Source organism: Coptis chinensis, chromosome 6, assembly GCF_015680905.1.
Source record: "Coptis chinensis isolate HL-2020 chromosome 6, ASM1568090v1, whole genome shotgun sequence".
Classification (NCBI taxonomy): Eukaryota; Viridiplantae; Streptophyta; class Magnoliopsida; order Ranunculales; family Ranunculaceae; genus Coptis; species Coptis chinensis.
In genome coordinates this window covers 41,910,300-41,928,377 of record NC_141461.1, presented here as the reverse complement: position 1 = coordinate 41,928,377, position 18,078 = coordinate 41,910,300, and the positions used below count along the sequence as shown (strand labels likewise).

At 36.8% G+C, this 18,078-nt stretch overlaps 1 protein-coding gene and 2 long non-coding RNA genes across 5 annotated transcripts; all 3 read right to left on the bottom strand.

Moving 5' to 3' along the window:
- Nucleotides 1-5,186: 5,186 nt before the first annotated feature.
- Nucleotides 5,187-6,632, bottom strand: LOC147493022 (uncharacterized). The gene is made up of 2 exons (XR_015199850.1): nt 6,444-6,632; nt 5,187-5,394 (listed from the first exon to the last, which is right to left on the bottom strand). It is a non-coding gene; the product is annotated as an uncharacterized LOC147493022 (long non-coding RNA).
- Nucleotides 6,633-8,167: 1,535 nt separating this feature from the next.
- Nucleotides 8,168-13,596, bottom strand: AVA-P1 (ATPase, F0/V0 complex, subunit C protein). Its single transcript, XM_086564965.1, has 3 exons — nt 13,372-13,596; nt 13,016-13,301; nt 8,168-8,627 (listed from the first exon to the last, which is right to left on the bottom strand). The coding sequence occupies exons 1-3, from the start codon at nt 13,445-13,447 to the stop codon at nt 8,495-8,497; spliced, it is 495 nt and encodes a 164-aa protein (XP_086421091.1). The 5' UTR covers nt 13,448-13,596; the 3' UTR covers nt 8,168-8,494.
- A 2,052-nt stretch (nt 13,597-15,648) lies between these two features.
- LOC147493020 (uncharacterized) lies at nt 15,649-17,823 on the bottom strand. Of its 3 annotated transcripts, none has more exons than XR_015198997.1 (6): nt 17,429-17,823; nt 17,226-17,329; nt 16,974-17,105; nt 16,649-16,774; nt 16,316-16,412; nt 15,649-15,710 (listed from the first exon to the last, which is right to left on the bottom strand). It is a non-coding gene; the product is annotated as an uncharacterized LOC147493020 (long non-coding RNA). The 3 variants fall into 3 exon arrangements; XR_015198998.1 differs by having other exon boundaries at nt 16,998-17,105; nt 17,226-17,323; XR_015198996.1 differs by having other exon boundaries at nt 15,650-15,710; nt 16,998-17,105.
- Between the last annotated feature and the right edge of the window lie 255 nt (nt 17,824-18,078).

Here is an 18,078-nt window from a genome sequence, read left to right as displayed (position 1 = left end):
TACTTCATGGGATCTCCAATCACATAGGTGGGGTTGCCGTCAATGTCGCCCTCTATCTAAGGCAAACGTCCCATCCCCCTCGACGTTTCAAATACTTGTCTCCTATTAAGCGGTTTTGTCAGAGGATCGGCCAAATTTAACTCTGACCTCACATAATTTAGAGCCACAACTCCGTGATTCCAAAGTAAATGCTTTATAAACCGTAGTCTCGATATGCCTTTTTTCCCATTATACAATTTGCTCTTTCGTTTTGCTATCGGCTACCGATCCACAATGCATAGAATACGGTTTGGTGGCGGTTTTGTACCAATAGGAAGATCTGCCAAGATGTTTCTAAGCCACTCAGCCTCAGCACTTGCATTATCTAAAGCAATAAGCTCGGACTCCATGGTTGAACGAGCTATCAAGGTCTACTTAGAAGATTTCCAAGCGACTGCACCTCCACATAGGGTGAATATATAACCACTAGTGGACTTGATATCATGAGAATCATATATCCAGTTTGCATCACAATAACCCTCTATCACATGTGGAGTTTGTCTAAACCGTATGCCATAATTCATTGTGCCTCTCAAGTACTTGGCTAGTCTCTCTAATGCACTCCAATGTTCCTGGCTAGGACAATGAGTGTATCTGCTTAACCTACTAACTGCATAAGCAATGTTAGGTCTAGTGCAATTCATCAAGTACATGAGACTACTAATAATTTGGGCATATTTAGACTGAAGGACACTATGTTGATCATTTTTCTGACGTTCGTAAGGTGTCGACACAGGCTTACTATCATAAAAGTTAAACTTCTTCAAAACTTCTCAACATAATGCTCTTGTGAAAATGTATAGCCATCACTATTTCTGATAATTTTGATTCCAAGAATCACATCAGTTTCTCCCAAATCCTTCATTTCAAATTGGGAGGATAAGAACATCTTGGTGTTTCTCACAACATCAAGGCTAGGACTTATGATTAACATGTCATCCACATATAGACAGATAATCACATATGTATTCACATCAAAAGATTTAAAGTAAATACATTTATCAACATCATTTATGTGATATCCATTGGACATCATGACACTGTCAAACTTTTCATGCCATTGTTTTGGCGCTTGTTTCAACCCATATAAAGACTTAACCAATTTGCATACTTTTTGCTCATTCCCTAGTACTATAGTACCCTCAGGCTGCATCATATATATTTCTTCATCAAGATCACCATTCAAAAATGTAGTTTTTACATCCATTTGATTAATAAATAACTTATGAATAACAGCAAGAGCCATTAGAACTCTTATATAAGAAATCCTAGTTACAGGAGCATAAGTATCAAAATAGTCAATGCCTTTTTTTCGGGAGAATCCCTTGACTACTAGTCTAGCCTTGTATTTCTCAATGGAACCATCTAGCTTAAGTTTCTTTTTGAAGATCCACTTGTAACGTATAGGTTTCACCCCAGGAGGTAGATCAACTATCTCCCATGTGTGATTAGCTATAATCGAATCTAGTTATGAGTTTATAGCATCCTTCCAAAAAGGTGCATCTTGAGAACTGATTGCCTCATTATACGTCATAGGATCATTATCAAGAAGAAACGTATAAAAGTCATCACCGAAATTGGTGGATTTTCTGTCTCTTTTACTCTTCCGATTTCTTGTTCAGAAATTTAAAGATCTGTTGATTGTTGTTCACTAGAAGCAACCAACCTCTCAATGCCAATTTTCAAAGGAAACAAATTCTCAAAGAAATCAGCATTTTTACTCTCTATAATAGTGTTAGCATCGACAAGGTTATTATCAGATTTTACTACTAAAAATCTATATGCAACACTATTATGAGCATAACCAATGAACATACAATCAACAGTTCTAGGTCCCAATTTTCTCTTTTTAGGTTCGTTCATTAGAACCTTTGCAAGACACCCCATATTTTGAAGTATTTCAGGTTAGGTACACGACCTTTCCATAATTCATATGGTGTCTTATTCCCTGTTTTCTTGTTGGGTATCATATTCTATATATGGCAAGCAGATAGGATTGCTTCCCCCCATAAGTTCAGGAAAGCTCCAGAACTTACAAGCATATCATTCATCATCTCTTTTAGTGTTCTGCTTTTCCGTTCGGCTACTCCATTTGACTCAGGAGAGTATGGTGGAGTAGTCTCATGAATAATGCCATTCTTGTCATAAAAGTCCTGGAAGGGGTTAAACTCATATTCTCCACCTCTATTAGACCGAAGCCTTTTAATCTTACAGTTAAGCTGGTTTTCAACTTCAGCTTTGTACTTGAGAGACATCTCACCTGCCTCATGCTTGTTTCTAAGTAAATATACCATGGTGTACCTAGAGAAGTCATTTATGAATATAATATAATAAAACTTCCCCCCTCTAGACATGGTACTTCTGAATTCACCGAAATCCGTATGAATAAGAGTTAGCAATCCAGTTTTATCTCTAGAAACAATTTTGCAAGGTTTCTTTGTGGCTTTAGTCTCAGCACATATCTCACATTTATCATTAGAAAAATCAGAAATATCAGACAATAAACCACATGCTTTCATTCTTTTCATATACTGAACATTCACATGTCCTAGTCTACCATGCCATATATTAAAAGAGTCAAGCAAATAAGCAGAAACAGATTCATTCTTATTAATAATAATGTTGTCAAGTACATTCAACATGAAAAGACCACTGTTATTACAATAACCTTTCCCAACAAAACCCTCATTCTTTGTCAGAACGAACTTGTCACTCTCAAAAGTCACCTTGGCCTTGACTTTTCCCGATGGGAAGGACCACGAAATAAGATTTTGACGAATCTCAAGAACATGCAGTACATTACTAAGTGAAAGGGTTTTCCCTGAAGTTAACTTCAGAAGAATCTTGCATGTTCCCTCAACAGGAACATACCTTGAGTCACCCATATAGACCTTTTCATCTTTCACTAGTATGTAGTCCGAGAAGGCTTCAACATCACCACCAGGACATGGCGGGGTGGCACGGAATCTAGTACCCCAGTTTTTCTTCCCAAAGGCCCACGAACACTTGTGACACCATCGCAGCAATAATATCATCTCCCTCAACTATATTAGCATTGGGAGGATCATCAGTGTCTTTCTTGTGCCTGCACTGAAAATCCCTATGTCCAGGTTTACCACAAACATAACAATTTCCATTGCCAGTACCACTCCTTTTAAAAGAAGTGTCTTTGACCTTGAAATTCTTATTTTTGTTGTACTTCTGCTTTTTAGAGGTTTTGTTAGATTTGTTGGGATTACCTTCAATGATATTGGCTTTAGAATAGAATTCCTTAGACAACACATCATCTCGAGTCTTGTTCTTTTCCTCTATGTGAATGTGAATGATCACATCCTCAAGAGTCATCTGCTTCCGCTTATGCTTCATACTATTTTTATAGTGTTTCCAAGACTCGGGGAGTTTCTCAATCAAACATCCAGCAACAAAGGTTTCGGGTAAATTAATACCCTCAGTTTTCAAATCATTAATCAACACATGATAATTATGGATTTGAGACGTTACATCTCTATCCTCTCTCATCTGAAACTTTAGAAAAGTCCCAATAACATATTTAAATTACCAAAGATCCTCTATTATGTATTTTTTGTTCAAACTCTCCCATATATCATGTGCATTCTTATTTGAACAATAAATATAAAAACTTTCATTGGACAAGATACTCAAAATAGCATGACGACATACCTTATTTCCATTGAGCCAAGCAGCTTGATTTCTTTCGAAATCATTAGAACCCTCCACGGGTGTTGTATCAGTGAGATACTTTGCATAGTTGAGTACATCTAGGGCTGTGAATACCCTTTCTCTCCATCGCTTGAAGTGTGAACCGTTGAAGGACTCAATCTTTGACACACTGGGTAAGTTGCGAGCATTCAATAGAGGTGCATCATCTCTCATAGTCGAAGTAACTTCCATGACTCTAGAATTGGTTTCTTTGATCGGCGTGGTGTCGACGGTGTAGACATCTTGTTCTTTCCTTAAGATTGTTGTATGCTGATAAAGAAAACAATAAAGAGACAAGGCCAGGACATAATAATATGTAATAACCAATGCGCGGATTAGGTTGTCCTTAAGGAAAGATTTCGCCCCTTCCAATGGTGCAGAAAGGCAATAGTGACATCTTCCTCACAGGATTCAATGGTTAACAACAGTTTGACTTTGCACTAGAACAGACTACCCTCTAGAATAACAATATAACTCTCTCTGACGGTTGACAGGAAGAAGAGAAGAAGAATAGGATGAGGTTCTGTTTCTCTGATTTCGGTGGGGTGTGATGAAGGGCAGTCACGAGTTCTGTTTCCCTAGTTCTGGATTATATACTCTCTATGGACACACAACAGTGTTTATATAGAGGAGGTAGCTGGTTTCCAGATGTGAGCGCGAAACTTGCTGCAAAAGCAAAATAAGTTTAGGCTTTTAGATAGCTACTACCCACTAGACAATAAGCCCAAGCCCAAGTTTGAACCCGACTCGGCTCAGTGCGGTCCGGGCGTGTGTGTGGCTTTGGGTGAGTCCTCCCTCCTAACACAAAAGCATTTGTACTCTAAGGGCACGCCCTTATGGTAGAGGAATTCCTCATATACCTCACTTGCTAGTGGTGGTTAACCAATGTGGGACTATCCACAATGTACTAAAGTGGAGAGAACACACTTAGTTCATCTCATCCACTTGGCACACACACACTAGTATTTCGAAATACTCATAGAGATTCCAACAGCTTCTGCCTTTCATTCTGTTTTGGACACACAAAAAAACGTCAGATGGTGGAGTTCTGATGCATATACTAATTGTGCCCTCAGTAAGACGTCAAGGTTTGGAGTTGGGTCATGAAAAGTATGAATTAAATTAGATTATTGCTATAGAGTTATTGATATTATTCTGATCCTAGTTTTTTTTTTTTGGTAATTAACACACACACATATATATATATAGAGATTGGAAATATTTATATGTCCAGGTTACAGACTTTTTTTATCTGATCCTTTTCCAAGATGTCCATATATTTTTCAGGATGTCCATATATTAGCCAAGGTGGAGGAAGTTCTATCCATAATACATCCCTAGCTATATATTTTCCAAAACTAGCAATCTGACGTGCTGCTACATTACCACTTCTATGCACCCAGTTGCATGACACTGTCCCAACAGTGGACAATAAACTTTGTACATCATCTAACATTAACATTGAGTTCCATGATGACAAACTGGCTTTATGCTGCTTTAGATAGTCGACAATAGCTTTACAATCCAGTTCTACATCTAGTTCTCGGCATTCAAACTTCCTGCTCCATTCCAAGACCTTGAGCAGTCCTTTGCATTCCTCTTCTTTTGCATTGTTGGAATTCCCTCGGATAGTTCCTGCACGCAGAAAAAAAAAAACCTTTGAGTCTCTTAAAATATACCCAAAAGATGTCTTCGAGTCGTTTGTGTTAAAGCTTGCATTCAGTTTAAGGCAATTTCCTTGAGATATGATAGTCTCCATGAAGTCTTTGTAGCATATTTAATGCTTATAACCTGCAAGTCAGTGTTGCTCAGGCCTTCAAAGTAAGCACTAACCACTTTTGTTAGTCTAAAAAAATTTGGTTTTCTTTTTGTATGGTATACTTCACATCTTTCAAACCAAATTTCCCAATAAATCATTAAACAAAAATGTTTCCAAGAATTTTTTTCAATCAACCAATTTGTCGGTGGTTGAAACCACATATCAATCCAATGTTTCATCTTCATATTAACAAAATGGGTTAGTCTTAAGTGCTAAGGTGTGGCATACCATAAAGCCTTTGTAAAAGGACAGGCTAGCACGAGATGGTGTATGGATTCAATGTGCATATCACATAGAAGACAATTTTTATCAGGAACATAGAGAATATTTGCAAGGTGATCTCTAGTGGATATCATATTATTATAACACTTCCAAGCAAAAATGTCAGCTCTTGGATTGTTATCATTGTGCCAGAAAGCAAGACTAGTTCTGTTTGTATTCACTTGAGATTAAGTGCTTAGAACATTATACATAGATTTCACAGAGTGTGTGCCATTAGAAGTGTGCACCCACATGATTTAATCATCCAAGTGTTTCCTAGACAAAAATATATTTTCTATGTGTATACAAGTGTCAGGATCAAAGAGATGAGATAGAAGATTTGTTTTCCAAGTTCTAGTATTATGATCGACGAGGTCAGAGACAGTATTGAAAGCAATATTTACAATGTTGATGTTTGGAACTTTCCCATTATTGAGACCTGGTATCCATTGATCCTTCCATATGTTAATAAGAAGTCCAAAACCTACTTTCCAAATTGAATTATCAATAATAGATTTCAAGTAAGTTTGAAAGCTGTACCGGAACCAAGAAGAGCCATGTTTATATATGGAGTGCATGACAACAGTTTTGTGGAAGTACTTACCTTTGAGTTGTTCAGACAACAATAGTTATAACTTGCCAGATAATTCTACTCAAGTGAGCATAATTATTGATAGCCATATTTCTTATACCTATCCCACCTGATTTTTTAGACTGACATATGAATTTCCAACTTTTAAGATAAAGAGGATGGGCTTTCCCTTTGGAGGTTCCCCACCAGAAATCTCTTTGCAAACCATTGATGGTGGATGTGATATGAGATGGTAACATGAAAGGGCTCATGTGAAAAGTTTGGATAACTGATGAAATGGATTTGATGAGGACAGTTCTTGCTGCCTGGGAAAGTAATTTATTTTTCCAGCTAGCAAATTTGTTGTTAACCTTAGTGATGATACCACTAAAAATCTCAAATTTTGGTTGTCTAAGAAATAGAGGGGAACCAAGATATTTTTCACCAATTTTTATTGATCTCATGTTAAGAGTTTTCATGATGCATGATGCAAGCTCAGGATGAATGTTATTACTGAAATGAATCCCAGACTTCTTGAAGTTGATCTCTTGACCAGTTATGTCACAAAAGGACCTAAGGGCTTCTAAAAGTTTCTCAGCCTCAAAAGATAAAAGCATAATCTGCAGACAGTAGGTGGGATATGGGTTTGCTATATCTTGATATATTGATTCCATGGATACTCTTATCATCAGTTTTCTTTTCTAGAATTCAAGAAAAAACTTCCATGGTAAGGATAAAATGAATCGGAGACAAAAGGTCACCTTGTCTCAATTATGGATTTGAAATGTCCAAAAGGTGAACCATTAACCAAAACAAAGAAGTTGGGGGAGGATATGCATTGATGTACTAGAGTAACTAAATGAGAATCTAACCCTAGAGAACTAAGAATGGACAAAAGGAATTGCCAATTCACTTTATCAAAAACTTTGGACATATCAAGCTTGATGGCCATGAGCCCAAATTTACCTTGTTTATGCTTCATGGTATACATAATCTCATGAGCCAAAATAATGCATAATCCTAGTTCATTTGAGGACTCGCAAAAGATGGTCTCAAAGACAGTTTCCCAGTTCCTGCATCACTCTGTTCTGCTTGACAAGCAGTCAAGGACCCAGAAAAAAATTAGACCTGGAAATCAAGCTAGACTTGGTAGTGTTGGATCAAGTTTTTCTTAATTGAGCCTAATAATGAGCTAGGTATCTGGTTTCAAAACCTCGACATATGTATGGATCCAGGGTGATAGAAATGCTCTTCATGCAAAGACAATGAGACAGATCAATACATCAATACAAAAACGACAATTCAATACATCAATACAAAACCCAGAATCTGAAACAAGAAAGGCTACAGAGGATGTAAGACCAACTGGTTGTTTACATATCGTTAGCCTTAACTGTTAAGCCCATAGTTAAGCACAAACCGATTTAAGTAATCTGACCAGCCTTTCGAAGTTTCCACACTAATCAGATATAAGGTCTGAGCACATATTACTTTCCATATGCTAATAGGTATTAGCCATACGCCCATATTGGAAAAATCTCAAATCCCAAATCGGGAACTCTGATACATAATTGACTTTTGAACACGTGAGTTGTCATGTCAGCAGTAGACATATCAACAATTGACATACGTCCATTCTTACACAAGACATAATGACATATTATCTGCTCGGTTTAGTATGAGCCTGTTGGGCTCTTTAGCAATCATGACCTAAAAAGATATTACCCACCACCTTATTAGTTATAACTCACATAAAACAACAGAAAAGGTGAAGATCATTTCGTAAATATAGCAATGTCATACAAGCACTTCTGTTATAGTGATGTTTCAATGGCAGCTTATATATGCAAATACAGCAGGACCGGCAAACAAAAGGCAGCTCCATGAGCTTTATTCCAGAAGAAACTAATTCTGCATTCTACAGTAAACCGCAACACAAGCCCAACAAGGCGTCCAGAATAAAGACAGGTCCAGAGTAAAGAATTCACAGAACATGCAAGTTCTGAGCTACAATAACTAATCTCAGATGAATTGAAGGTGATTCCAATAAAGCAGAGGATAACATCAGCGTCGATCGCCTTTACTTAGTCTGCTCTAGATTGGCCTGCTCGGGAGGAGAGGATGATACCAACAATGAGCCCATACAATGCCAGAGCTTCAGCAAAGATGAGGATGAGAATCATCCCAACAAAGAGCTTTGGCTGCTGAGCATTAGCCCTACAAATGGCAAAACAATGATTAGAAGGAGCTTCATCAAAAATAAACCAACCAGTAGCAACGAATATCACTGGCAACCTAACCAAACTGAAGGGACATTGTCTTAAAGGTATGACTAAAGAACTTAGTATTACTTATCCATCCATGGTCTCAAACATCCATAACCTCAGTGTTATTGGCGCCACCTTGTACCACATATTATGCATACCGAACGATAGAACTGATTTTTTTAGGCTCCCAACTGGTCAAACTGATAATTTACATTAGCATCCATTATCAAATTTGAGGGTCCAAGTGAGATTTTTAACGTACTACTGTAGTATGTTAAAAACTACTACTTGACAAAGAGCTAAAAGGGAGCAAGCAAGTGAGCAAGCTGCAACTTCATGTTTACAAGTTACAATTGAATCGGGTATTAAGTCCAATTCCCACCTTCAACAGGAAAGGGGATTTAATGTGATTAGAGAATAGCAAGTCTACCTATCCACAAATAAAATTTTATTATTTTTCTCATCATTTTTATTATAAAGGCTTAAAGGAGACTAACGCTTACACTACATATACACATATGTGCATAATGGGAAACTGACCTCTCTTCATGTGAGGGGACAATTTTACTCATACTTGGCGGATTTCTGGGTTTTTAAACTGAATTAATAACAAATCCAACAACAAATTCTTCGGAGTTGAACATTGGTCTTGCTGTGAAAACAGCAAAGGTTGCCCATTTGAGCATATGTATAATACTGTTAAATCGTGAATCGTAAAGCGGTACAAAAAGTAAGCTAGAATGGTAGAAACCTAGATTAAACACAAAAAGTAATACACCGTTAAATCAGATCCAACATACTTGAGGAGACCAATCCTTTTTCAGGCAACAAAGTACTAATTCGAGAAGCTGAAGCCCAAAGAGATACTTTTCAAAATTCTCCATGTGAAGCTTCATTGAAAACCCTAGACCTTAAGAGAATTGATTTCTCCAGGCCACTTAGGTTGTCAAAAACCTAGATTTTCATCTAAATTTTATTTCGTTTCAGTTACAAGACAAATGATTCAAGGAAAAATCACATGATTCATGCAAAGTGTTATATTTTGGTGTAGAATTAATGCTTGTGCCAACATAGCACTTGCAAAATAGACAAACAACTAAAAATCACAAGTAACACATGGATTATGGGACGTTCTCGGCATGTTATGTGGGCGCACCACATCATTTAAACAGTTACAAGCTGGTTGGGTTCATTTATTTTTGGTCGATTCATTCATCCATTCATATAATAGAAATTGACACCATGGTGTCTATGTCTAGGTGGAAGTAACATGTACACCTTACGACTAGGCATAGCTTTCATTAATGCCAAAATATGCCAGAACATTTCGCAAACTTCACATACGAAGGCCAAATAGAGGATAATTGCATTACATTTGTCGTGGTCCACCTCTACATTTAAAAATAGATGCCGCTCTAGGGGCTACAATAGAGATGACCTGAATTCAAGTCAGAATGGGGGAAGTAATTCTAATCCAGTTGTAATTATAACATAATAATAACAGTTATCCTATTATATGATACAAGACTAACGCATCTGACCTCAACTGTGGGCTCATGCTCTTAAAAATAAAAGAAATCAACAATTCATCTCCAAGGCACGACGGTTATCAAGTCTATTTGAGAGTTTGACACTGACATTAACAAAAAATAACGCTCACATTCAAGGATCTCAAATATCTTTCTAAAGGAAAACATATCATATCAATCATACCTACTATCATAAATACTTATGTCAAATATAATCTTATTTGACGCACTCCTTATCTATGTTATAACTTACAAGGACAGCACACCACTAAATAAACAAGTAAAGCATAGGTAAACAAATATGACTGAAAGCCTTTAAAGGCTTTTAAGTCGACAAGTGAAAAATCTAGTCAAACAGCAAGATAAAAAGGTGATACTGCACTTTTTATTTCTTATTTTTTAAAACTCTGAATATCATGACTTTTGATCTACATATTGGGTTTATATAAACTGGTTGGAAACAACTATACAAGATCTTTCAAATGATATCAACACAACATCAAATTCAAAAAAGTTAATAAGATGCCGAAAACATTGGTATGCTGAAGGCACACAGCTGTCATGAACAGCAAGGGGTAACTCTAATTTCTAATAACCACGGATGCTGAAGACATAAGTTTGTAAAGGTGTTCCTCTTCCAACAATAACTATCAAAAGTCAAAATTCGAAACTCGAATGTCTTGATTGCATTTTGTCTCGAAAATGTTGAACTTAGGTATTTCACAGTTTTAGCAACATTACTAGATCCCCTCCCTGAACCTTTTATTTTTTCGTGTTATCAGCACATTTCTCCAAAACTTAATTATATCAAGCTTAGCTAAAGTTCCTAGTACGCTTCACTGCAATGTCTAAAAACTGCTAGGCAGTAGTCGGGCGGTTGGAGAGCGCCTAGACAGGCTAGGCGCTAGGCGTTTTTTTTCCCCTACTATATATTGTAATGTTTTGTCATACACACCCATACTACAAGAAATGAAGAAATGAAACATTTACCATAATTCAAAAAAAACACACACACACACAAACAAAAATACTTGTCACAAAAAAGCGTAAGAGTTGAAGATGGCAAGTGTGCTCGAGTTGAAATGTTGAATAGGGAGACCGAAGAGCGACTTCATATTAAAACACTCTCTTTCTTATAGTGGTATATAATTTACATTGGGCTATAGTTCTTTAAATTCATTCAAATCTTAAGTCTCCATGGGCCTTTTATTTTCGACATTTAACCATTTTTCAAAAAAGAAAAAGAAAAAGAAAATAGAGCCCCACCAAATAGTCCGCCTGGCCCACCTAATCGGTACACCACTTTTTGAACCGATTTAGGCCTAGGCGAGTGGGTTGGGCACTGCCTAGGCCAATTTTTAAAACACTGCTTCACTGTCTTCCCAATTACATCACCTCTTTTGCACACTTAACATTAATAGTCACATGTATAAATCAGAAATACCTAACCATCGATTTAAATAATCAATTTATTTTACCAAAGTAAGAAATGATTTTTTTTTCTTAATCTTTTTAATAAGAACATTAACTTTTTCAATTAAGAATGACTAGGCTAAATCAAAGGATTGGTAGTATATATTATAATAATTTAGCTTATACAAATAATAGCATAAATGACATGAACATTTCCTAAAGTGAAGGCGTGAAGATACCTAAAAATAAGATATCCCACGTGGAAAACAAGTAGGATCCAGCTGGCCTAAAAGTATGTAAAACAAGGGCGGTTAACTAGGCATTAGCTGTCTGGAGATCCACAAGGAGCCACGTCAACCCCACCTGGCAGCTAGCTGGAGAGGCATCACGCTCAGTCAGCTTCACACAGGGTGCAAGGTGAAGGTGCTACTTAAATTAAGACGTACATAACAGGACCACAAGATTAAATAAGTACGAAACGTCAAAAAGAGGGATATGCATGCTGTCTGGGGCCCACCAGCTGTCCTCGAACCAACCTATAATCATGTGATTTCACCTGACCTTAAGGTGAAGTATTATAAACACTCCTCTGAGGGCACAGAGTAAAAGACAGATTTAATCCTTTTCATATTTCAGCTCTCGGCCTCTCGCCTATGGCCCTTGGCGTTTCATCCTCCCAAAGCCAGAGCACTATTCTAAGTCATCCCCAATTCATACCATAAGATCTTATCTCTCTAACTTCAGGGGGGAAGGTTCAAAAGAAGAATATTTAGTCCTCATTTTTTTAGATCATTTGATTTCTATTGTTGACAATACCGCTAGTACTTGTATGTACCTTCTCATTTTGCACAGGTAAGTCCTCTCTTATCCCATCCCTTCGGCATTTATACGTCATGTTGACTACTAAAAATAAGTTAATTCTTAACATAAATTACCCTTCCAATCAAAACCCAGGTAAACTTGTAAGGATCTAGGGGAAAACAAATCATAGCGACTCATTCGAACGAAGGATATGTTACGTGTGACTCTAGCACCCTGACAGCCACACATCAGATGCACATTTTCCTGGTGCCTCACATGGGATTTCTCCAGCGCATCTCATGATTACACATTTAACACAACTATTAAAAAACGCCAGAAATTCCCCATGAGTTTGGACCCAAAAGGCCATTGAAACAAGAAAACGATGATACCAAAATGTTGACTCATAAACAGCGCAAAGGAGGGTTACATTTCACCTTTCCTCAATGGGAATGAACATGTATAACAAATGCACAGACTCACACAATTTCAATGCCAATATTCAATTCACATATTAAAATGTTCAATAATAGATGGCATGCATTAATAACATAGTAACTTAGCACAAGAAATGAAAAAAAAAAAAAAAAAATACCTGACACCAGCATCACCAACAATACCAATAGCCATACCAGCAGAAAGACCAGCAAGACCACAAGAAAGTCCACTGGAAAGATGTGCATATCCATCGAAAAGGTAATAAGATTTGGCCTTTGGATTAATCCCAGTACTAATAATAACAGCAATAATCAAACCGTAAATACCCAAAACACCAGCCATAACAACTGGCACAATCGATTTCATAACCAGCTCTGGTCTCATTACTCCCATTGATGCTACTCCTACTCCACTTTTCGCTGTCCCATATGCTGCTCCCATACCTGAACACACAATTTTAATGACAATTAAAACATTAATTACGAATAATTATTATTTTTTATTTTGGCTTACAGGAGAAAACTAGAGCGGCGGCGGCTCCGAGGAAGCCGAAGAATGGAGCTGTTTCATCTCCGCTGAATGATGACATTTTTTTATTATTATTTGAAGATTGGATCTGGCCTCTGGGGAAACTTGGTTATATACTTATATTTGAAGAGAGAGACGTCGAAAGGGCCTAACCCGACAACCCGGTGGGCCTAGACTAGTCATGGGTTTGATTCCAAGCCCACTCAAGCAGATCGAGTGTTAAAATAATGGCTGTAGGAAAAATAGAGAGAGAGAGAAATGATTTTTTTTTTTGCTCCCTCCCCAAAACTCAAGGATAGATTAGAATTGAAAAATGGTCTACACATATCAATTTTAAATTCTGAGAAAGCATAAGAGAACATATTGGTGTTAGAGTATCATGAAAAACAGGTAGTAAGGAAGATATTCTGCAATGTATTGTGACATATTGTTTGGATGACTGCAACTGAGACTGACCCAATTCTTATTGCCTCATCAACCATGATACAAGCCTGAAATTGCCGGGGAATAAGCTCCTCCACGGCGATTCAAAATCTAAAGGACTTAATAGGAAAGTTCGACCCTGATATTATATGTCTGTCTGAAACTAAGGTTGGTGTGGATAGGATGCAAGGGATCAGTAGAATGGTTAAGTACAGGGGCTGCTTCTGTGTTCTAGCTAGAGGCGGAGTGGGGGGCTAGCTGTTTTCTGGAAAGAAGGGGTGGACTTGGAAATCTTGGGGGCTACTAGGAACCAAGTGACAGGTAAACTGAATAATTATTTTTGCACTGAATCTTGGTTTTTTTTCCTTTGTGCATGGTGAACCTGTGGCATGTAATAGACATCGGGTTTGGGCTGAGCTCAGGGATGTTGCTTCCCTGATTCCTGGACCTTGGTGTCTGTTTGGGGATTTCAATGCCATCACCTCTCTTAATGAAAAAAATAGGGGACAGGAGTATTTTTGATAAAAGTATGGTTGAGTTTAATGGGCTGATTAATGACCTTGGGTTGATTGACCTAGGGTTTAAGGGCCCTGTGCATACTTGGAGTAATAATAGAGCCCCACATAATCATATCATCGAGAGACTTGATACAGCTATAGCTACTGATGCCTGGGTTGTCCTTTTTCCTAACATGCATGTGTATAATGTTGTTAATGCTAGTTCGGATCACCTGTCTCTTATGATCAATCTCAATGCGAATGATGATAATAGAGCCAAGCATGATAAACCTTTTCGTTTTTACAATATGTGGTTTTCTGCAATGCTTGCATGCCTGTTATAGATACAACTTGGAATTCTATTTCTCATGATTTGCCTGATATTAATGTGATCCTAAAATATAAGATGACTCAACAACATCTTACTATATGGAATAAGAAGGTGTTTGGCAACATCTTTACTAATCTGAAAAAAATCAATAAAGAGTTGGAAGCTGTCCTGATTAAACCTTTCTCCCTAACCAACTATGAAAGAGCAAAGGGATTAAAATCTGAGTTGCTAGAGTGGTTGGTTAAGGAGGAAAGTTTCTGGAAATAGAAATCCACTATTCACTGGTTGAAGGATGGGGGCAAAAACACTAGGTTTTTCCATCTCTCCACCATTTTTAGAAGAAGGAAGAACATACTACAAGAAAAAAGGTTTTATATCACTGTTAAAAACAGTGACAAAAAGTCTTTTGTGACTGTTTTTTTTTTTCCAAAACCGTGACGGAGTGAGAGTCATTTATTTTTTTCCAAAACCGTCACAAATAATTCCCTTAGATAAGCCTATATCCACCACATAAAACCGTAACAAACACTTAAAAACAGTCACAAAAAAGCATATCGTTTGTGACGGTTCTAACAGAACAGTAATATAATCTTGTTGGAACGGTCACAAAAAGGACAACTATTCATGACGGTTTGGTTAAAACCGTGATAAATATATATTTTGTTTAAAAAAAATATCGAATACACGTAGAATTGGACCTGTAATAAGCCACTCTGAATATTATCAATTAAATTTCAAATAGCATTCATAAAGTGCTAATTTCATTGAATTATCACCAATTCCCTTGATAACCAATATATATTTGTATATTCCAAAACATAATGAAGTAAATAACACATTCCCAATGTAATACATACAAAGTAAATCAGCCAAATCCAATTGAAAAAAGAACCTAATCTTGCCCAAGTCGATCACCTACGTGTATGTCTTAAGCCTTGTGGTTGTTCTCGCATTTGGTTTTCATCTTGAGAATAGTTCATAATACATTCTTGGATGAACTTAACAAAGTCCATTCAACGTCACTCCAAGATGTCCTTGTAGGTGTAAGCCGCTTTACGGCTAAGATTCTTTATCTGAAATATAATAAACCAATCATGATAAAATAATTGGAAAAGTTACGTGGTGCTTCCTTACAAAGATACATTGACATATTAGAATCTCCAAGTATACAATGTGGTATTTCCTTAAGTTATCTTTGAAGCAAAGCTCATTTCTCAATATATATAAGACGCCAACCTAATCTATGGATTCTTTGGAAGTAAGGTTTACAAGATGTCAAATCAACACCTAATAGTGGATGGTACAGAGGCCATTATTAACATAGTGCCAACACCTAAATTATTCACAAACTCACGTTATGTCATAATAGGTTGTCAAACGACAGTCTTAGAATAATACCCATGTGCCGCAGCCCAAGGCTACAATTTGTATTGTAATTGCAAACTGCTATCATATCTATTTCCAAGGGGGGTCCAAGGCGAATCTATATAACCTAGCGCCTTGCCTCACCCTGATCCGTTGTGTTAGAAGGCCTTAGGTCAAAGAGTAATCGTAAACATTTATTGAGAAACATGATACAACATTAAGATGTAAAGGAAAGATGGGAAGATGAAATGCATAAGAAATAAACATACACAAGATTGTCTACACAATGACATTCACTTTATTGAAGTGGTACCTTAACACAACCTGTCATAAACCTCCATTACTTAAGAGAAAGATAGGCAGAAACTGCTTGCTTGTCACCAATCTTGTCCAATTTCTTCAGCTAAACTCTGTTGAGCAAACAAAATATTCATGGAGTAAGGATTTAGACTCTACATACCGAACGACACAATGACATGCAAACTGAATTTTGAAATAATGTAACTAGTTCAAGTATAAACTCAAGAATACGGGACACCTAAGTGGAGGATAGTCAATTAGTCACTCTTAAGGACTAAAATCTGTGCACAACAAAGACACAGAAAGGGAAAGGAAAATAATTAAAGGCTTGTGATTGTATCTTTACCCTGGAGATGTTTGGGGAATTCGAAAAACATCGGAAGTTCAACAGTGTCCATGTGGCTAGAATTGATCCAGTCAGCCACTCAAGCTAACTTGTATGTATCCTCACCAGCATCTCCAATGTTATCACCTAAGAGCAAAAATCATAGAATAATAATTGCTTTTTTTATAATACAATACCTTAGCTTTTATCGACAAAAGACTACATATACCAAACAAAAAGGGAGCGGAGAAGAGATTACATCAACTTTCAGTGTCAATATACAACCAACACCCATAAGTCTAAAAGTTGGAAACAATTGGGGGATAAATAAATTGTCCAAATTTACATAAGAAATTGAAATTGATTGAACCTCCGTAACATAATCCGTTGAAGTGAAAACCAGTGGGATTTGCTCCAAATGTCACTGTTCCAACCATACAAATTTACCCAATAAACAAACGGAGCTAGTGTTCATAACCTGCAAAGGATGCAAACATTAAAAGAAAACAATAACCAGTAAAAGGATAGCCCCATATACAAGTTTCTAGGTTTGTTGTTGATGTATCAACATTATTCAAAATAAAGAGATTGAAAATACCTTGATGAATGGGATAATGAAGGATTTCAAATTGAGGGTTTTAAGGAAACCCCGTTGAACATATTGGTGCTCCAAGCGCAAGGATTTAGGTTGAATAGCTGGAACTTAATAGAAGTGAAAAGAAAATAAAATGGAAAATAAAAAATTGGATTGAAATACGAAGAGACAGATGAGAGAAAAAAACAGATCGAATGAGAGCTTACCTTGTCTCCACCATTTGAACTATATAAAAGAATCGCCTTTTACTTGAAAAACAACCCTAAATCAATGAACGCCATTTTAAACAATTGCCTTGCGGTTAAATCTAAGAACAATATGGAAGGGAGAGGGTATGTACCTCTGGTCTTCAAAAAAGATGAGTATTTTCTTCTTTGAGAGATAAATCACGAAGGAAAACATTGTTAAGATAGTATTTTCTTCTTAGGAGCCATAACCATTGGTTTTGGGAATTTCTTCACATCCACCCCAAACCTTACTTAGATATTAAAGTCATCAGAAAAGTACTCAACCAAGGTCATTTCAATATTTTGACCCCTCGAGCTTCGGTTCCATCTAACATCTTTCATTTACAACAATTCTAGAATAAGCAATAGGAACAAACACCATGTCAACCAAGTAAAAACACGTCATGGAAGGTAACCTTTTTATTTTAGTAAGTCGAACAACAATATTGAAACCGTCAATTTTAATAGCAAGACAGAGGAATAATATCTACATACACCAATTTTTTTTTTTTCCATAGGAAAATGCTTTAAATAGGAAACTCATTGCACGCTATCGAACAAAAAGTAATTCCACATTGGTACACAAGTAACTGAAAGTATATTTTCGCTTTTAGTTGTATATGCTTTAA

Bases quoted from the DNA above. Each gene is read 5' to 3' on its own strand.
- AVA-P1 (XM_086564965.1), bottom strand. From the start codon at position 13,447: ATGTCATCATTCAGCGGAGATGAAACAGCTCCATTCTTCGGCTTCCTC. The intron at 13,302-13,371 runs GTAAGCCAAAAT...TTGTGTGTTCAG, and splicing joins CGCCGCTCTAGTTTTCTCCT to GTATGGGAGCAGCATATGGG. The intron at 8,628-13,015 runs GTATTTTTTTTT...TGCCATTTGTAG, and splicing joins GTTGGTGATGCTGGTGTCAG to GGCTAATGCTCAGCAGCCAA.